This window comes from Giraffa tippelskirchi, chromosome 2 (assembly GCF_054371585.1).
Source record: "Giraffa tippelskirchi isolate mGirTip1 chromosome 2, T2T-mGirTip1v1.2.pri, whole genome shotgun sequence".
NCBI classification, from domain to species: domain Eukaryota; kingdom Metazoa; phylum Chordata; class Mammalia; order Artiodactyla; family Giraffidae; genus Giraffa; species Giraffa tippelskirchi.
In genome coordinates, this window is record NC_137276.1 from 136,589,747 (window position 1) to 136,610,571 (window position 20,825).

Genomic DNA, 20,825 nt, shown 5'->3' on the forward strand with positions numbered 1-20,825 from the left:
AATTTGGCGAGGTTTATTGGCAAAAAATAAACTAGATAAAAATGAGAGTCCTGTTCCCCGCTGTCAGTAATTCAGAAATGCTGATGTAGCATAAAGAGAAGGAACAGCAAGCCATGAAGAATTTGCTAAGCCAAGTAAATCTCAAGGTTCTTTTTAGTCACTTTGACAAGACAACGGTATCACTAATCCCATGCGCTTACAGCCAATCATCTATAATTCAGAAGCAAGCTGCAACAGGCCCATGCACAACCAGGCCACATTATTTTAGTTTCCAACTTGCACTCACCCGATTTTGATTTTAGCAGCCTCTGATAATCAGGGTGAAGGACATAGTGAGCATTTTCTGTGCTGTTGTTCCACAGAACAATTTCTCCATCATAACTCCCTACAGGAGCCAAAACAGAGAATAGAAATTACCAGAAAGTTAGATAAAAAAATACGAGCAACAACAATTAGAAGAAATCATTATCATAATAACTTACATGGAATCTGGCACTTTGTAAGTTTTCTCTATATATTTGGAGACATGAATGAATAGTAATTACTAGTGTTTTTTATCAAACTTTAAAATTGGAAACTTCACAAAATACCATTCAGTAAGTTTGATAGAGACTGTTGTAATATCTTTTTTTATTTTGTGTTAAGAAAGCATTCAGAATAAAGGCTTTGTAATTCATCAGTTTGAGTCCTGATTCTACTACCTACCAGCTGTGTAACCTTCACAAGTTATTTAACTTTACTTGATGCCACAAGTTCCTCACCTAAAAAATGGGTTAATAAATTTATCTGATGAATAAATTTATGCTCTGAAGAATGAAAAGCACCTACTGCCTAGAAAATTACAAGTATACTGCAATAGTATTAATAACTACTATATTATTTGTTCATCATTGAGGGCAAACGAATTTTCCTTCAAGGTTTCTGTTTCCTACATCCATTCTTTTGTTGTGTGTGTTCTGTTTATTTTTTCTCTTTTATGTTCTTTATTGAATGTTGCTTTCTCCAATCCTAGAACTTTCCCTACACAAGTCCTTTCATACTGTTCCATGCAGAAAACATAGAAAAGCCCAAAGAGTGAGGCTAAGTCTGACCAAGCAGGTTTTAGAAGGAGCAGTGCATACCCAGACCACTGTTCTCAGCAGCCCCAAGACAAGAGCTCCCTAGTGAGCAGAGTGCCAACATTAAGAGGAGAGCAAAAGACAAGAGCTGAGTGGTATGTACTGATGGTGTCCTTCTTGGGATTCAGAGAGTAATGCCTACTGCACTCTGTATTGTCTGGAGAGGCAACCTGTGTAACTCACAAACTGGCCAAAGATAAGCTTCCAGGGGCTAGCTGTTCATGGGAATATCCACCTTCTCCTATCATTTTAAAATGCTTCACTTGCAAAGTGTTTGACCGAGCATGTTCACATAGGATTGAAGGAATGAAAGTGAATGAAGAGATTATTTATTCCCCAATTACAATGGTATTTTATGACACTTCTACAATATCAACTACACAGCGATACTTGTTTTCATCACATTTCAGTATATGGTAGGTGCTGCAGGGTAGACTTTCAGCAGCTATAGAGCAAATTCAACTGCAGAGTTGGCCCTCCTGAAAGTTCTGAAAACAACAAAACTCAAAGTGTAGATAAAGCAGGAAACCTCATATGGTAACACGTCATAGATATCCAAGCTCTTTTCCTGTAATTTTTCATTCCTCTTGATTAATGACATTTTCGGTTCTTTAAAACAAATCAGGCTATCAAAATATGGACTTTATAATTTCATGGCGCAATCTGTCTTTATAAATTGTTTTCTTTGGTTGGAAATAATTCAACAATTTCTGATCCTCTTTAATATGCCACGTCAAAGTATGCCCATGGATCCTGTCAAGAGCTTGGATTTATAGACTTTTTGTGAGACCAGTCTTTAACTGACATTACTTAGAGAAAACTGTGCCCAGAGTGTTCCTGTTATGAAACATCTGAGTGCTACAGAAGTGCAATTTGTACCCAACAACCCTGACATTGCTTCTCAGTAAAGGACAATGAAAATGAAAGCTAGTATTTACTGATGGGCTTATTGTAAGCACTGGGTTAAACCCATACACAGATTATCTTATGCAATCCTCACTATAAACCAACATGCTGATAAATTATTATTTGCCAGAGAAAATGGTATTTTAGAGTCAAAATAACTTGCTCAATATGAGGTAGTGGCAAGATGTAGAACCAGGATCTGAAGCCTGGTAGCCAGGCTTCAGAGCTGATGTTTGTAACCACTGTCATACAGCCCAAGAAATAAGGACCAAATTTAAAGTACAAGGACTGTTTCTCTAAGAAACCTGCTCATTTTGTAGCTGAGAAAAGGCTTTTTCAAAGTGAGGCAAAGGAAACTACTACTTTCACCACTGATTGTCAAGTGAACATTCAAGTAACCTGTAACAAGAGTTTGTGGAGGTGAAAATGCAGCACATAATATATCATCATGGTGTTGAATTCCTCCCTTCCATTCTTCAGGCTGGATGAAAAACTGATTGAAGTTCTGAGGTCGAAACACAGTAATAGACCTAGTAAAAAAAGGATATAGCATTTAGCCATGGATATAAAAGTGATATAGATATGGAGTAGCCATCACACAGTTGAATAGCGTGATTTGAGAAGTCTAAAAGATAATGCTGGGGACCTGGTGGTCTAGTGGTTAAGACTCCATGCTCCCAACGCAGAGAGCCTGGGTTCCATTCCTGGTCAGTGAACTAGATTCCACATGTTGCAACTAAAGGGTTTGCCTGCTGCAACTAAAAAATATCTCATGTGCCACAACAAAGATCGAAGATCCTGTAACTAAGATCTGGCACAGCAAATAAATAAATATTTTTTTAAAAATTAAAAAAAGATGATGCTGTCCAAAGCTTTATCCCTACTTGTCATCCATAAGGCTAAATCCCAACACTGAACTTCCTTTTGAAGTCTCTCTCAAATTCTCTGGTAAATTATGAATACCAGAATGTTAACCTTCCTTTCACAATCATTAATACCAAACATGTGTGCGTTTATCAGATTAATCGTCCAACACCAAGACCCTAAAACAAAACGTCTCCAATGTGGAACCACTACGAGTTTCGGGGCAGTAACAATACAAAAGAGCAGAGTCTGTGAACAAATAATATTGGATAGTTTAGACAAAATCATTAAAGTTTCTTTTCATCAGTTCATTCAGGATATTTAACATGTTTATATTCCCTGTGGCGTTTTCCAGACTTACTTGACCACAGAGTCCTTTCTCACACGGCATCTTGAAGAACTGTTTGTGGAACACTTGAAAATGCAGCTTCAAAGGAATGGGATGGAGGACAGAGATGTTTTCAACAGAAATAGTAGTTTTTTAAAGGTCAGTATCTTGGGGCATTCCTGGTGAATTTGAGGACAGATCAGAAAGGACAGAGAATGAAATGCCTAATGCCTGGTGAGGAAAGGAGGACCTTAAAAATTACATAATGGAGGCATCAAGTAATAGGGCCATCCTGTTTCCGCTTGACTGAACGCTGGCTACCAGCCTCTGGCAAGCCTCTCCCCACTTCTAGAGCCACACTCACTTCAAAGGGGCATTTGTAACCCCAGGCTTGGTGTCTCCCCCCACATTCTGTCTTCACTTTTCTGAAACCTTACTTCTGTTCCACTCACACTAAAGGTCTCCCAATTGCCCTGCCAACTCCTCACCCTCTGATGGGTGAGTTTGCTCTGGAAACTCTTCTGTTTCCAAATGCCCTGCTTCTCTTCCTGCTCCCTGACCTTTCACACCTTGTACTCTGTCTCCCTTTCCTTCTCTCTCTTTCTCGTTTCAATATGGACACTGTTGACCATCATTCCTCCACTCCCCTCTCTCTGATCAAAAGGGCTTGTTCAGGGGTTTTGTATACCACCATAATTTCCAATTCACTCCTATACACGTGGCTCTTAAATCTATCTTCATTCATGACTTTTTCCAGTGTTGAGTCGTTCTCACTTGACAGCTGACAGTTCCATTATAATTTCCATCAGCTAATATCAAAAATCTAAATTTTCTACCTTCCTTCCACAGGAGGACTCACTAAATTCCCCAAATTGGTTAATAGACCAGAATTTCAAATTCCTGCTTGTCTTTCTCTTCCTTAGTCAAATAAAATCCTCAGATTCTGCCTCTGTGATGTTATATATTCATTCCTTCCTTTTTATTTTAAATAATCAATGACAGCTTCCTAGCTTAGCACTCACTAGCTCATGCCTGAACAATTAATTGTAAAGGACTCTTAACAAATTTCACTGTCTCCAGGCTACCCACCTCTGGTACATCCTTCATCCTGCTACCAGAATCATCATTTCATTCAGGAGCTCTTCATATACATTCATTCTACAAACATTTCTTGTTTTCTCCATGAAAGTCCCTGTTCGTGGTGCTGTAGTGTACAGAGCGTACAGAGCCTAACCCTAATAGATGGGTAAGATTTGGAAGAGGCAGTCACTCCAAGCAGTGCAGGGAAACAGCATGATCAAAAAGATAAGGCTAATATCCTGTTAAAAAAATATTTCTTAGTTTTTCTATTTCCTACATGACAAAAATCAAATGTGTGGACCTATTATTTGAGACCCAATAATATTTGGATCCAATCAACTCTTTTAGAATTTTTCCTTTTATTCTTCTGTCCTTGGTTTTCAAAGTAAAATGTGAATGTCCAGTTAAATGTTTGACAGGGCTACTGGAAACCCCAGGTAAAACTAGTACACCTTCCTAAGTGTTCATTTTACTCAAAGAGTTTGGGAGAACATATTTTTATATTAAAATAAGGATAGATGAATAAATGTAATAGAAAGCAAAATTCGCCTGGATTTTATAGATAGAATACAAGGTTTCAAATAGATTCCCTGTTTGCAGGAGCTATTTTAAGCTGTTAAGAGTATTCAGAGGTTGTTTCTCAAGCACATCTCATGTTCAAGCCAATCAATACTCACGTGTATGTGTATGTATGTGTGTGTGTTTAGTTGCTCAGCCGTGTCTGACTCTTTGCGACCCCATGGACTGTATCCCACCACGCTCCTCTGTCCATGGGATTTTTCAGGCAAGTCTACTGGAGCGGGTTGCCATTTCCTCCTCCAGGGAATCTTCCCAACCCAGGAATTGAACCTGTATCTCCGGCATCTTGTGCATTGGCAGGTGAATTCATTACCACTGTGCCAATCGGGAAGACCTAAGCAATGTCCTTACTGCTCTCTAAATACGCTTTGCATTTCTAGCTGCTTTGTTTTTGTTCACAATGGGCTCTTCCATCCCTCCGTGGATTTCCTTGCACACACATACCCACACTATCTGTCTATACACCCATTCATTAAGCCCTATCTTGTTCTGTAGGCTTCCTTAATAACTAGTGTTGAAAGAAATAGATCCCTCTTCTGATCTCTTACATAATTTAAATTTTACTCACAACATTTAATTCATATTATATAGTCTCTGCTCCTCTGCTATAATGTAAGTTCACAGAAATCAGGGATCGTTCTTTATTCTAAAACCCTATCATAGTGACCTACACATATTGAGTAGCAATCATAGTGACCTACACATATTGCATATTCAATAAATATTTTCAAATGATCAGATGAAAAATTCTCTGCTCAGATGTTACCTCCTTAGGGAAGCCCTCCCTGACCACCCAAGCTAAAGACTTCCTTGAGTCTCTCATTCCTCACCTACATCATTTTGATTACATTATCATTATGTGATATCGGGATCTATATCTATTTGTCTGATTCTTTTCTGTCTTTCCTACCATAAATAAGCTCTAAATAAATAAGCTCTCATAAATAAGCTCTCCTCTCAGCATCGGTAGTGCCCAAAATAGTACCTTGAAAATAATAAGCATTTCATAAAAATTAGCTTAATCAATATATGAATTACTCTATTTTTTAAATCAGTAATCTAATATTAATGTTAGTTTAATAGTATTAATACAAGGCTTAGCAAGACAAGATAGTATAAGTAAGGCAATTTGCAGTTCTGAAATTGTCATGAATTTTGTAAGAGTTTTATATGTATATATTTAAAATTTCCTCTTTACCTACTGGTATGTTTGATTGAAGAGATTACCTTTTGATAAGGGAGAGTATGAGGGTGGGAGTCAGATGGAAGAGGTCAGTCCATATCTCCTCTATTTTCTCTCCACCAATATTTAATGTCAGTTGTCTTCCTTGCCAAGATACCATTTTAACTGGATATACTTCAGGAGTACACCCCAAAGCACAAAATCCTTTTCATAAAATGGTGTAAAAAGCAGCCATTCTGATATTTGACCTCGTGTGTCACAGTGGTGAGAAGCTAATTAGCTGCCAACTTTCCCTTGAAACCTAACCTGAAACTTTCATTTGAAATGACAGTTATCCTTAAAATACCTTCAGAATGTACACTGTATTTCTTACTTTGTACATTTCCAAGACAACTTTTTTCTAAGTTTGTACTTTTGCCAAGAGTAAAATTGAAGTACAGAACGAGCCAATTTTTAGGCCATTTTAAGAGTCTGAGAGATTTGTTCTTTCTGACATTGAAAGAGGTTACTAGTTCCATTCCACACCTCACATCTGAAGTCCCGGGAGGACAGCTACTGAGTCACTGTGTTCTTCTGATGACAGCCTTATCTCTAATCAGAATTTAGATATGATGACCAATTCTGAGAAAGCAAAATTAGTTTGCCTTACAAGAGCAAAAAAAATTTTTTAATGTGTTAAAAAATAATCTCTTTTAGGATGAATGAGATAGGATAATAAATTTTACCAAAATTTATCATGTAGAAATTTTCACACTGGGAACAAAAGAACAAAGTCAATTATTTATTCCCTTGGGGCTTCTCAGTGGCACAGTTGGGTGAAGAATCCACCTAGCAATGCAGAATATGCAAGAGACATGGGTTCGATCCCTGGGTTGGGAAGATCCCCTGGAGAAGAAAATGGCAACCTACTTCAGTATTCTTGCCTAGGAAATCCCATGGACAGAAGAGCCTGGCAGGCTACAGTGCATGGGGTCACAGAGTGAGACGTGCATTTTACACATCTGTTTCCACAGAGGTTAATTGTTCAAGTCTTGTTAGTCCAAAAGAATGTATCCATTGTTTTTTAGGATAAAAAGGTTATCTCAAAGGTAGGGAATGAGTTCAAAATAAATCAGTTGTTTTTCATGCTTTTTCCTAAAATTTGTGGAGCCCAATTTGGGATACTGAAACCATCACAAAGTTAGTCTTGAGGGTTATTTGTGAACTTCACACATACTCGCCCCCGTCCAGCCTCCAACAAGATTATCCAGAATAACTCACAGCTTTGGAAGTGCTCATTCTGATTCTCATCCTAATAATAAAAAATGATTGAGTCATATATAAGATTACATACAGTTCTTTAGCAAGGCAATTATTTTAAGAATTTAATATCTTGTGATAGGTAAGTTTTATTGTTGAGGAACTTCAAATCCCTAATCTCAATTCCCTTAAAAAATACTTTTAGAAATAGAATTATATCAACAGCTATTTATTGAGCACCTACTTTTTAAAGAATTCTGTGAAGAATGCTACTATCAATCATATTTTCAGAATTATTTAAAATTATATGAAAAATTATCTTTTCTGTATTTATGTCTTTATATATTATATATATGTATTTATATAAGTATTTATATATTTTACAGAGATAAAACCTTCACAAAGGTTTCTTGTTTAACTGAAAGAAGAGCAATAAATGAAGAACTTATTTTTATTTTTAAACAGAGTTGTAAATATAGAATCATAGAATTTCAGGGCATAAATTTAACATAAAAATAAGATAAAATCTTAAACTATATTATGATCATTTGTTTGATTTTACCAGAACTATACATATTATATGACTATTTAACAAATGCAAAGATAGTTGATCATCTATCCACTCAGTTTTACCAACATAAACATGGTTAGGCATTTAACCAAGTATTTTTTAACTGACGAGATGTCAATTTACAGCTTTGTCTCTCAGTACATTTTGCTTAAGATGGGTAAGAATCCCGTAGAAGAAATGGAGTAGCCATCATGGTCAACAAAAGAGTCCGAAATGCAGTATTTGGATGCAATCTCAAAAACGATAGAATGATCTCTGTTCGTTTCCAAGGCAAACCATTCAATATCACAGTAATCCAAGTCTATGCCCCAGCCAGTAACACTGAAGAAGCTGAAGTTGAACGGTTCTATGAAGACCTACAAGACCTTCTACAACTAACACTCAAAAAAGATGTCCTTTTCATTATAGGGAACTGGAATGCAAAAGTAGGAAGTCAAGAAAAACCTGGCGTAACAGGAAATTTGGCCTTGGAGTACAAAATGAAGCAGGACAAAGGCTAATAGAGTTTTGCCAAGAGAACACACTGGTAATAGCAAACACCCTATTGCAACAACACAAGAGAAGACTCTACACATGGACATCACCAGATGGTCAACACCGAAATCAGATTGATTATATTCTTTGCAGCCAAAGATGGAGAAGCTCTATACAGTCAGCAAAAACAAGACTGGGAGCAGACTGTGGCTCAGATCATGAACTGCTTATTGCCAAATTCAGACTTAAATTGAAGAAAGTAGAGAAAACCACTAGTCCATTCAGGTATGACCTAGATCAAATCCCTTATGAGTATACAGTAGAAGTGACAAATAGATTTAAGGGACTAGACCTGATAGACAGAGTGCCTGATGAACTATGGACAGAGGTTCGTGACATTGTACAACAGACAGGGATCAAGACAATCCCTATGGAAAAGAAATGCAAAAAAGCAAAATGGCTGTCTGAGGAGGTCTTGCAGATAGCTGGGAAGAGAAGAGAAGTGAAAAGCAAAGGAGAAAAGGAAAGATATTCCCATCTGAATGCAGAGTTCCAAAGAATAGCAAGGAGAGATAAGAAAGCCTTCCTCAGCGATCAATGCAAAGAAACAGAGGAAAACAACAGATTGGGAAAGACTAGAGATCTCTTCAAGAAAATTAGAGATACCAAAGGAACATTTCATGCAAAGATAGGCTCGATAAAGGACAGAAATGGTATGGACCTAACAGAAGCAGAAGATATTAAGAAGAGGTGGCAAGAATACACAGAAGAACTGTACAAACATCTTCACGACCCAGATAATCATGATGGTGTGATTACTCACCTAGAGCCAGACATCCTGGAATGTGAAGTCAAGTGGGCCTTAGAAAGCATCACTACGAACAAAGCTAGTGGAGGTGATGGAATTCCAGTTGAGCTATTTCAAATCCTCAAAGGTGATGCTGTGAAAGTGATGCACTCGATATGCCAGCAAATTTGGAAAACTCAGCAGTGGCCACAGGACTGGAAAAGGTCAGTTTTCGTTCCAATCCCAAAGAAAGGCAATGCCAAAGAATGCTCAAACTACCGCACAATTGCACTCATCTCACATGCTAGTAAAGTAATGCTCAAAATTCTCCAAGCCAGGCTTCAGCAATACGTGAACCATGAACTTCCAGATGTTCAAGCTGGTTTTTGAAAAGGCCGAGGAACCAGAGATCAAATTGCCAATATCTGCTGGATCATCGAAAAAGCAAGAGAGTTCCAGAAAAACATCTATTTCTGCTTTATTGACTATGCCAAAGCCTTTGACTGTGTGGATCACAATAAACTGTGGAAAATTCTGAAAGAGATGGGAATATCAGACCATCTGACCTGTCTCTTGGGAAACCTGTATGCAGGTCAGGAAGCAACAGTTAGAACTGGACATGGAACAACAGACTGGTTCCAAATAGGAAAAGGAGGACGTCAAAGCTATATATTGTCACCCTGCTTATTTAACTTATATGCAGAGTACATCATGAGAAAGGCTGAGCTGGAAGAAACACAAGCTGGAAACAAGATTGCCGGGAGAAATATCAATAACCTCAGATATGCGGATGACACCACCCTTATGGCAGAAAGTGAAGAAGAACAAAAGAGCCTCTTGATGACAGTGAAAGAGGAGAGTGAAAAAGTCGGCTTAAAGCTCAACGTTCAGAAAACTAAGATCATGGCATCTGGTCCCATCACTTCATGGCAAATAGATGGGGAAACAGTGGAAACAGTGTCAGACTTTATTGTTTTGGGCTCCAAAATCACTGCTGATGGTGATTGCAGCCATGAAATTAAAAGACGCTTACTTCTTGGAAGGAAGGTTATGGTCAACCTAGATAGCATATTTAAAAGCAGAGATATTACTTTGCCAACAAAAGTCCATCTAGTCAAGGCTATGGTTTTTCCAGTGGTCATGTATGGATGTGAGAGTTGGATGGTGAAGAAAGCTGAGCACCACAGATTTGATGCTTTTGAACTGTGGTGCTGGAGAAGACTCTTGAGAGTCCCTTGGACTGCAAGGAGATCCAATCAATCAATCCTAAAAGAGATCAATCCTGGGTTTTCATTGGAAGGTCTGATGTTGAGGCTGAAACTCCAATACTTTGGCCACCTCATGCGAAGGGTTGACTCATTGGAAAAGACCCTAATGCTGGGTGGGATTGGGGGCGGGAGGAGAAGGGGACGACAGAGGATGAGATGGTTGGATGGCATCACCAACTCGATGGACATGGGTTTGGGTAGACTCCGGGAGTTGGTGATGGACAGAGAGGCCTGGCGTGCTGCAACTCATGGGGTCGCAAAGAGTTGGACACGACTGAGCGACTGAACTGAACTGAACTGAACTGAACTGAACTGATAAGAAACATACTGAAGAATTTCTGAATTTGGGTTCTTTTTTCCAGTAGAAGTAGTCTCTAGGTATTAATGGCCATATTCCTAAACAATCTTATGGGCTCTCTGATTCAGGCTTTGCTTAGCGGAAAGGGGCATTTTTCATATCCTGCCTCGTATGCATCAACTCCTCAATTAGAATGCGATGCCCGTGAGCGAAGGAATCCTGCTTTTTCACATTCAGCGCACCATGTTTCCTAACTCCATGTTTTCCATCTAGGTGCAGCTTAAAGATACTTGTGGAAAGGAAAGGGGGAAATCATGGTAAAATTCTGAGGTATTATTAAGTTGAGAATATGTGTTATTTTTTTTCCCCTTCAAATACACAAAACTGATTCATTAGCGTGGATTGACCTGATCAACTTAGTCAAACTGTTTCTTTAAAAGAATGCAATTGATCTCCCAATGATTTAATGACTCCATCTGTAATTCAGGAATGGTAGTAAAAGCATGCACTTTGTCATAGACTTTTTTTTTTAATAAATTTATTTATTTTAGCTGGGGGCTAATTACTTTACAATATTGCAGTAGTTTTTGCCATACATTGACATGAATCATGCACTTTGTCATAGACTTTTAACTCAGCTGCCTACTAGCTTTGGCCAAGTTACTCATCAAGCCTCGCCTCCTCCTTTGTGAAACAGAATTGGTAATACTTGGCTTTCTGGCTTATTGTAATGAAAGAATAGATTTGAATATCAACTCTGTTTTCCTCTTATTTGGAGTGTGACTATGGGTAATTAATCTCTTTAATCTTCAGATTTCCTATCTATTCAATAAATGTTGATTAAGTCATTTGACAAGTATCATATAACACCTAATAAGCATATATTAGATATACATACGTATTAGATGTTCAATATTTATATTCCTAGGTTAAGAAAAGTGCAGGAAATTAGAAAGCACAAAGACAAATGGGGGCATATTTCCACCATAGGGGGAAAGAGAAAGGTTCTGGTAGAAAAGATATATGAACGAGACTTCAAATAAGAATAAACATTACCTACATGAAAAATATTTGGAGAGAGATTTCTAGATAAGAGGAGAGAATAGGAGTGTGAAATGGCACGGCTTATATAGGAACACTCTGACAGCAGGTTTCTATTTGAGTTTAGAATGTACACAAGAATGGAGTGAACACATGAAGCTCAGAATAGGTCTGGGACACAGGGAGCTCTGGTTTTTTGTTGTAGACATTTTAAAAATCATTGAGCCAAGGAAGTGACATAGATAAATGGTATTGTAGAAAGAAATCACTGTAGAAATCATTAAAATGAGTAAATCCATTTAAAAGGTAAAAGAGAGACATTTACTAGAGAAAAGGACAAATGAGAAGGCTGTGACATTCATGTACATAGAAATGATGCTCTGAAGTGTACAGTCTAGTAGTATTGGGAATAGATTTGAAACAAATATTTAGACTAAAAAAGAGATAAGGCTTAGTGACTACTTGATTGTGAAGTTGAATAAGAAGGATGACCAGGTGGATGACCAGGATGTCAAGCTATTAACTGAAGCTTTGAATCTAAGAGAAAAAGCAGGTTTAGGGAAAGGGAATGAATAAAATGGGCTTCCCTGTTGGCTCAGACTATACAGAAACTGCGGGCAATGCAGGAGACCCCGGTTCGATCCCCAGGTCAGGAAGATCTTCTGGTGAAGGGAATGGCTGCCCACTGTAGTATTCTTGCCTGGAAAATTCCATGGACAAAAGAGCCTGGTAGGCTACAGCCCATGGGGTCATACAGAATTGGACATGACTGAATGACTATCACTTTCACTTTCATGCATAATACACTCAGTTTAGAATATGAAGAATTTGGGATCACAGTCAGATACATCCAGCAAGCAAACGTATGAGTGAGCTTAGAAAGGTAAGAGCTGAAGACAGAGATTAGAGATATCTACAAAATATTGCCTCCCTTCCAAGATGAAGATAAGGATTAAGTTGGATAATGTATGTAAAGTACATAATGCTACAAAGCTCTATGAATACAATAAATTGATGGCATATTTATGTACCAAACTCAATAAATGTAATTTCTATTCCATTTTGGACAGAATTATCAGACCAATTTCTTTATTTAAATAGAACCTAAAGTTAAAATTACAGTATAACTTAACCATCTCCTCTGGATTTTAAAGAAAGCTTAATAAGCTGACTCTCAAACTTCCACTTATTTCTTCTCAAGTCACTAAACTACTAGGGAGTTGGCTTAATAGACTATCCTCCCCAAGACATAACCAAACAACTTACCTGTTTTCTTGCCTCTTTTGTTAAATGCCTCTTGGTTAAAAAAAAAAAAAAAAAGAACTGATCCTGCAAAGATCTTGCAAAATCCATCCTAATGTAAGACGTCTTGCTTAGAAAATATAAAAATATGATTTTCAAATTCATCAATATGAAAGTAAAACAATATAACTGGGAACATAGTCATTCAACTTTCAATTCCAACTATAGGACCCAAGTCCTGACAACCTTATGGAAGGTAGAAAAGATGGAGAAAAATGAGAGGACTGATGTTTTCCTCCACTCATTTCAATCTCCCCCAAAATTCCTCCCCATGGTTATAGAAAGTTATCATCCCCAATACAGATCAGATCATTTGGTGTTCTTTTTAAATCACTTTTAGATTACTCTATATATCTAATCTTTTGAAATTTCACCCTGTGACCAATTAAAAAAAAAGCCTTACATTTGATGCTAATTTCTAATCATGGATGTCTAAAAAATATGACTAAGAAAATGGTGTCTCCAAAGTTTTGACCAACACATTAATTTTTAAAGCTCTTTTTGTTATGTGCAAAATTAAAGTGAACTGGCTGTATACTACACATCTACTCTGCCACAATATTAGATAATTCCACTTATTCATTGCCATAGCCTAATTATAGAGAGCATTAGGCTATAGTCTACCAGAGCGGTTATGAGTCATTGATGGATCATGAATGTTCCCAGGGGTATGAAGAAGCTTTCTTTCAAAGGTGAGGATGATTAAATTAGTTCTTAATAGCAAGTAGAATAATCTGAACTATACTTTCTTTCCTTATAGTCAAACTACTTCTGAAAACTAAGCTCTGTGTGGCACTGTATTCTCTAGTCTAGTTTAGTATGTTCACATTTGCATTAGACACAACCCTTCCCTATGTTTGATAAAAATCCCCAAATAAATATTGCTGGTTTTCTAGGTATAAAATTTGACTTAATCCTAGCTTCAAACCATTAATATCATATTTCTATAGTGAATAATCTTGGGCAAATTACCTATTAGAGCAATATTTCATGAACCTTTGAATTTATGAACAATGTATTTTTGAAACATATCACACTTTAATTTTTTTAGGGCTTATACAATGACATAGAAAAGGCCCTGTTTACGATCCCTTGGTTCTCTCAGGAAAAGAGGAAAGCAAAGTAATTTTCTTTATAATGAAATGGAAAAATTGCTCTTTGAAAACTGTAAGTGGAATGTGAAAGGCCCTTCTCTACACTGAAGTGATGGAGTTCAGCAGGCTGCTCCCTTCTTGTGCTGCCACTGAAACTAAGAAGAGGAGAAGGAATGAGATCCTTTTACAGTTGAAGGAATGAAGTTTACACATTAAGAATTTATTGACTGTAAAATTTGGGAAAGTTTAGGATTTAACACTCAGGCAGTGGTATTATGTTTCTATCTGGAATGGTTAAAGAAAAAGACAGGTTCCTAAAGCCAGAAGAAAGCACTGTTAACACTTCTCAAAGCCACTCAAGCTACATGATCTTAAAAAATATTTTATTCACTAAGCATCCAGCCAGTTCCAAACAGTTTCACTCATCAAGGTCACCAGCAAGTTAAAGACTCAGAATTAGGATTAAATCAGTTGAAGACTCAGAAAACGGGATTTCTGGGTTCTTTTTTCTTTTGTGGTGGTGGTGGTGGTGATAGTGGTTTAGTCTCTAAGTCGTGTCTGACTCTTACAACCCCATGGGTTGTAGCTCATCAGGCTTCTCTGTCCATGGGATTTCCCAGGCAAGAATACTGGAGTGGGTAGCCATTCCCTTTTTCAGATGATTATAAAACTCTCTCCTTTTACCTTCCTACAGTTTTGCATGAAGTCTATCATACCTGTCCCAGCCTGTAACCAGGATTGTCTTCTTAAGAACCAGGATGTGTGAAATATCCACAGCTCCCTCTTGCCCAACATTTAGTGTGTGGTGACAACAGCCATTGAGGTCCCAGATCTTTAAAAGAGAAGTTAAAATCAGCTTTGAGATAAGAAAAGAAAATGTCTTCTCAGTGAGTACAGCAACAGGATGTAATAGGATTATTTTACACTTTTTTGCTTACATTCTGGACTAGGGTTGATTCACTTGAGACACATAATAATTAAAGCCTTCTCACCATTTAAATTTAGCTCATATGTTTATTACTCTATTTGTAACCTTATCAGTCTACTCTGATAATAGTTGATACAAAGGCAATACATCAGTGTATATTTTTAAGGCGGAGGCAGTATTAAAACATGAAAAGCCTCATCTTGGAGTCTGTCAAAATCCTGTTTCTTTCTCCAAGTATCTTTCTAAATTTTGATTTCCTCATTTATGACACAGGACCTTTACTTCAGGGATGTTTGGAATTGTAAACATAGAATACAGAGCTTGAAACACAGTCATCATGTCCTAGGTTTCCTATCTTCTGCCAATAAACCTCCTGTTGACAGTGGGTACCAGACCCACACCCACAGAAGCACAAGCAATTCTAGTTTACTTCCTCAGGCAGTGGGATGAGGATGTAGACCAATCGGTTCACTTTAATAGAGAAAGTAATTAGCTGTTAAAACTAAGCTCTGCTACGAAACATTATTGGTACATCATCAAAGGGCAGTTGGCACTTTCTATTGAGATGAAAATGCGTATACCCTTTGCCTCAAAAGTTCAACTTTTAGAAAATCATTACTCAGAGATACTCATATGTGTAATGGTGTATTTTAAAGGATATTCTGGAAGCATTGTTCATAACAGCTAAAAATTTGAATCAACTTAATTGCTCATTAACAAAGAATTGAACATCCAAATATGGAATATCTCCACGGTAGCGTATAATGCAACTGTTACAAAGAATAAGTCATCTCCAATTGTCTAAGCTTTGTCCAAAGCCAATCAGCCATGGAACCTTCAGCAAGTTGTTTATTTCCTTAGGTTTCAGTTTTCTCAACTGGTATGACAATAGTACCAAGCATATAGAGGTGTGTGTGTGTGTGTGTGTGTGTGTGTGTGTGTGTGTGTGTGTAAAGTGCTTAGGAAAGTGCATGATTCATAGTAATATGCAATAAAATTTAACTAATATTATTACTGTTGTTGTTTGCCCTCATATAAATCAGTCTAATACAGAAAATGTAAAATGCAGAACAGTATGGACAGTGGACTGGCACTGAAAAACAAATGGTGCTCACAGTCTAGAAAGATGTGCAAGCAACTAGTACTACTGGTAGCCACAAGTGAGGAGAAGGGAACAGGGGTGAGAAAGAAACTTTCTTTTCACTGTGTATATCTTTTAGGTTTAAAATTTTATTGTGTGCATACATTATTCAAAACAATTAATTTAAAAACAGAAACTTGAAAAACATGATAAATAGGGCAATACTTTTAATTCCTTGATTGCATAAGTACTGAATTTGGGGTTCTAAATTATAAATGAAATTGGAAAAATATCATTCATTCTTGTTTCTTTTCAGAATATGGCCTGTGCAGCTCAAACTTGATTTATGCATCCTACACAGAAGTTGCCATATTTCAGAATTCTATTGTGCTATTGTGATAAAGATAAATGTTCCTTCAAAATCTGTGATTGTAATACTAAATTCACATTAACTTCTACGGTGTCAGGACTCAAGCTGAGACGTTGAGGAGTGTACATGCTCTTCACCCACGTCACCTTGTTTTCTTCTAAACAGGGCTCTTATAAAGCCCACCTAAATAATACCCACAGAAAAGTAGTATAAAGATCTGACTGTCCCCAGATCCTATTAAGCCCCTTAACTGGTACCAGTTTTGCAACCATCTACAAGTCTGCTCTACCCTGGACTCTATGGCCACTTACTTCCCAATATAGGGATAAAAACAATCTAATCTGTTGTCTTTTTTCAGTCCAGCCTTGTATCCAAGGATTGGTATGCGGGATATTCACTTTTTTTTTTTTTTTTTTTGCCTAAGTCACTGTCTAATACTCCAGTTCCAGTTACTTTTATTTCATTCCACCTGACTACTGGGATTAGAATTATCCCATTATCTTCACACATTTTACCATTTCTCCCATGAAGATGTTACTTGACTTAAACCCCTGCTCCTAGTCCATACCTCAAGCCATTATCCTTCCCAGAGGTCACGTTCTGCTAATTTCCAGAGATGCTCACTGCAGCATGCTTCACAGTGACCGATGCAGGCTGGAATTATCCTAAACACTTGCCCCCAAATTCAACAGTGTTCTACCTACAATGGCAACCCACTCCAATATTCTTGCCTGGAGAATTCCATGGACAGAGGAGCCTGGCAGGCTACAGTCCATGGAGTCGCAGAGTCAGACACAACTGAGTGACTACCCCTCACTCACTCACTACCTACCTACGTATCTAGGTAGCTTTCCATTCCCGTCCCCAGCAGTCTACCTGAATGCATCATTCAGCCTAACACAGGAGGTACCTCTAATTAATAGCCTTCTGATCTCACTTATGACAGAAACTTAAGAACAATTCAAAGCTTATTCGGGAAAATGCCTTCTGTTGCCTCAAAGTGTCACAAGTCATCTCCAATCTGATACTGTCATCACTTTCAGTGCTGAGGCGAGCAGAGAAGATTCACTGGTGGGCATGATTTTAGATTGTAAGAATCTAGCTTTGCCTGAAATTTTGATGATTTCTACAAAATTACAGCACTTTCCTCCCAGAAGAAATTAATAATAATTTGATAACTGAGAGGATAAAATAATGTTAGTTTAGGATGGATAATAAATAAGATTATGATTGTTCTTCCTACTATGCTTCTTTACTATCTTATTGATACTTACCTTCACATAAAAACACAATTTATAAAATAGGTTGATTTCAAGATACTCATTTTCTGAAAAACTTGCATTCATGTCATTTTAAAAGTTTATGTACTTGCCCTGATTTCTCATTTTATAAACTGAGAAAAATGAAACCAAAGACATTAGCTAAAGCACACGAAAAGTATTCAGGCCTCTTATTCCCCAAAGTGGTCCTCTCTCCAGAACACTGGAAAAGGCTTTCTGAAATGAGTAAGACAAGCTGTGCTTTGATTCTAAATAATTTATTCAGAAAAATCATTTATTCATTTTTCCACAGAAGTTTATTTTCCTAACAGCTTTGTTATTAGATGGTTTGAGTTATTTAGCTCATCCTTGTCTCATCTCTTTTCTTCCAAGACCAAAAATACCAACACAGATAGAGCCAAAGCTGTATCTCCTAGCACAGTGTTTTAGCCCCCTCCTATCTGGATAAAGAAGCATCACTGTGTTCACACCTTTATGGTCCCATCTGTGCTGCCAGTCAAAAGCCGCGTCTCATTTGCATCTAGGGCCATCGTGCTGATTTCTGCGTTGCCATGGCAACCAGTAAACTGTTTGATTTTCTGCCCAGTGTCTATCATCCAGAAGGAAACGGTCGACCCCATATCAGAACTGATTACCTACAAGAAAATAACATTGTAGAGAAATTAAATATAGTCCCAGAATCCACCATTTTTATTTCAACCAAAATATCCAGCCTGTGCATTTCCGCTAGTGAGTTCCACCAACAGTTACAGACATTTTTGTAATGTATTTGCTTTCTTTTGTTAAGCTGATAACATTTCAATTTCTAGGCCAGAACTGAAGTAATGAAGTCATGATTCTCTTTATCAGGAAAGATAGGAATCTTTTTCCCTTACCCACTGTTCAGCTTAGTGTCTAGAGACCATCCTGAAATCGAATCCTACTGAAAATAAACTTATAAATCTTTCACATTTAGATGAGAAAGTTGATTTTATCAGTCATGATGCTCTGACACTATTCACACGATGAAAATAAACCTTTTATTACATGTCAGCTTTCATTTAGCATTCAGAAGAGAAAGTACCACCAGCCATTATGGGGAAAAGTTCATATCAGCAGATTACTAGAACTACTGCTTCTAACACCATTAGTTCCTTTCCTCAAGGTACTGCATATATTTTCACAATCAACATAATTATTGATGGGTCACTAAAAACAAAGAATACAGGAAGACTGAATATAAATCTGCATATACACTCCAAGAGGAAGGCAACAAAACAAATGCAAGGATAGGATTACATGTACTAGTCCCACAGTAAGAAACTTAACAGTGGCAAGTAGACTGCTTATTTAAGCTTTAGGTATTTAGATGCCCTTTAAGAGATTTATAGGTTAAAATTACCTTGCTTATGTGACATAGGGAAGCAAAGGAATGAAAGAAAAAACAAAAGACCACTAAACATAGAAATATGTAGGTAGAAAATTGCCTGAAGCAATATCTAGATTTTTTAAAAATTTAAAGCATAACTTGATCCACTTATGTATTGATTGCCAATGTATAAATATAAACTTATCAGGAATTTGTTAAACTAGAGTGTCACATTTTCATAATTAAATGGGTTAAAATTTATCAAATGCATGTTCAGAAGACCTAGATAACTGGCTGTTACGCATGTATTCATCCATTCACTCATTCATTCATTCATTCATTCACCCTACAGGCATTCATTGAACATCCACTGGGCACCAGCTCAATGTGAGCAGTGGAACTTCACTGATGAATCTCTGCTCTCAAGGGGCCTGTAGCCCAGGCTTGTACACTAGAATCACTTTAAAAATCACAATTTCAGACCAGATCAGAGTTGGAATTGGACCAACTGGACTAATTGGACCAGCAGTGGGATTTATAAAGGTTATTTAAGTATGCAGCCTGGTTCAAGTGCTACTGGGCTAGAGAGAGAAACAGACAAGAAATAAATAAATGCCCAACAATCTTATAAGTACAGAGGTATCAGCATTCTGTGATCTGGGGACACAGAGAGTAAAACCTCAAATCCATTCACTGGAGTGTGGGATGGGGATAAAATGTAAGGAGGTTCAATCAGGGATTGAAGGTAGGAACAATGAGTGCCAAGCCCTTTACATTCACTATCTCACTAGACCTTTATACAAACGCTGGAAAATTATGTTATCACTCTCTTTCTACCATGATAAAATTGAGATTCTAATCAGCTAAGTACCATTCCCAAGCTTATAACAAGGTTTAAATCTTGGACCTTCTATGACAGACACATCAAAAGCCTTCCTCTATTTCATCATTGTACCCTAGATAATTAAAGTGCTTAGAAGAGAGAACTTGGAGTCTCTCTCAAGCATGAGAAACAGTAAGAAGTGTCATGAAGCCAGAGTGCAGACAATAAGATAAATGATGAAATATCAGATGAGGATGCAAACTAGCAACAGATATTTGAAATCTTTAGTGAGCAATGTCAAGGAATAATAGCGTGTATAAAGTTTTTTGTTGTTGTTAACTGGGAAAGGGTTCATATCTTTCATCGGTTATCAGTGGCATGTATGACTCAAAATAAAATTAAGAATGATTTCTTTGTTTTAATAAGGAGAAGAGAAAAAGTGCATTTTTTATTAGTTAGTTTGTGAAGATACCTCTGGCAACAGTGTAGAAAACAAACAGGTTGTGAGAAGACCATTCAGAGGCTGCTGTTATAGTCAAGGTAGAGATGCTCACCTAAAGCAGTAGTTCCCAGGAGCAAAAAAAGAAGGATTGAATGAAAGGGCCACCGTTTAACAACCTTTATACCTCAACAAAGAGCTGATTATTCGCATGGGAGCTCTTGCAGCCCTTTTTTTCCCCTGATATTACAGCTCTCAATCAGAAAATTTCTTAAATGATGTAAAACTATATCTATGCTACACATTTTCTCTCAAGTGAACCAAAAGTAGCTTCAGTGTTTTCTGCTAAGTCACTTCAGTCGTGTCCGACTCTGTGCGACCCCGTAGATGGCAGCCCACCAGGCTCCACTGTCCCTAGGACTCT

At 37.4% G+C, this 20,825-nt stretch overlaps 1 protein-coding gene across 1 annotated transcript in view; it reads right to left on the bottom strand.

Moving 5' to 3' along the window:
* WDR49 (WD repeat domain 49) overlaps positions 1-20,825 on the bottom strand; it is a 152,923-nt gene that overhangs the window by 40,853 nt on the left and 91,245 nt on the right. Inside the window, exons 8-11 of the mRNA XM_081573649.1 lie at positions 18,262-18,426; positions 14,849-14,964; positions 2,424-2,554; positions 287-385 (exon numbers count right to left, since the gene is read on the bottom strand). Coding sequence (XP_081429775.1) covers positions 287-385; positions 2,424-2,554; positions 14,849-14,964; positions 18,262-18,426 — 511 coding nt within the window. The remainder of the gene's footprint in view (positions 1-286; positions 386-2,423; positions 2,555-14,848; positions 14,965-18,261; positions 18,427-20,825) is intronic.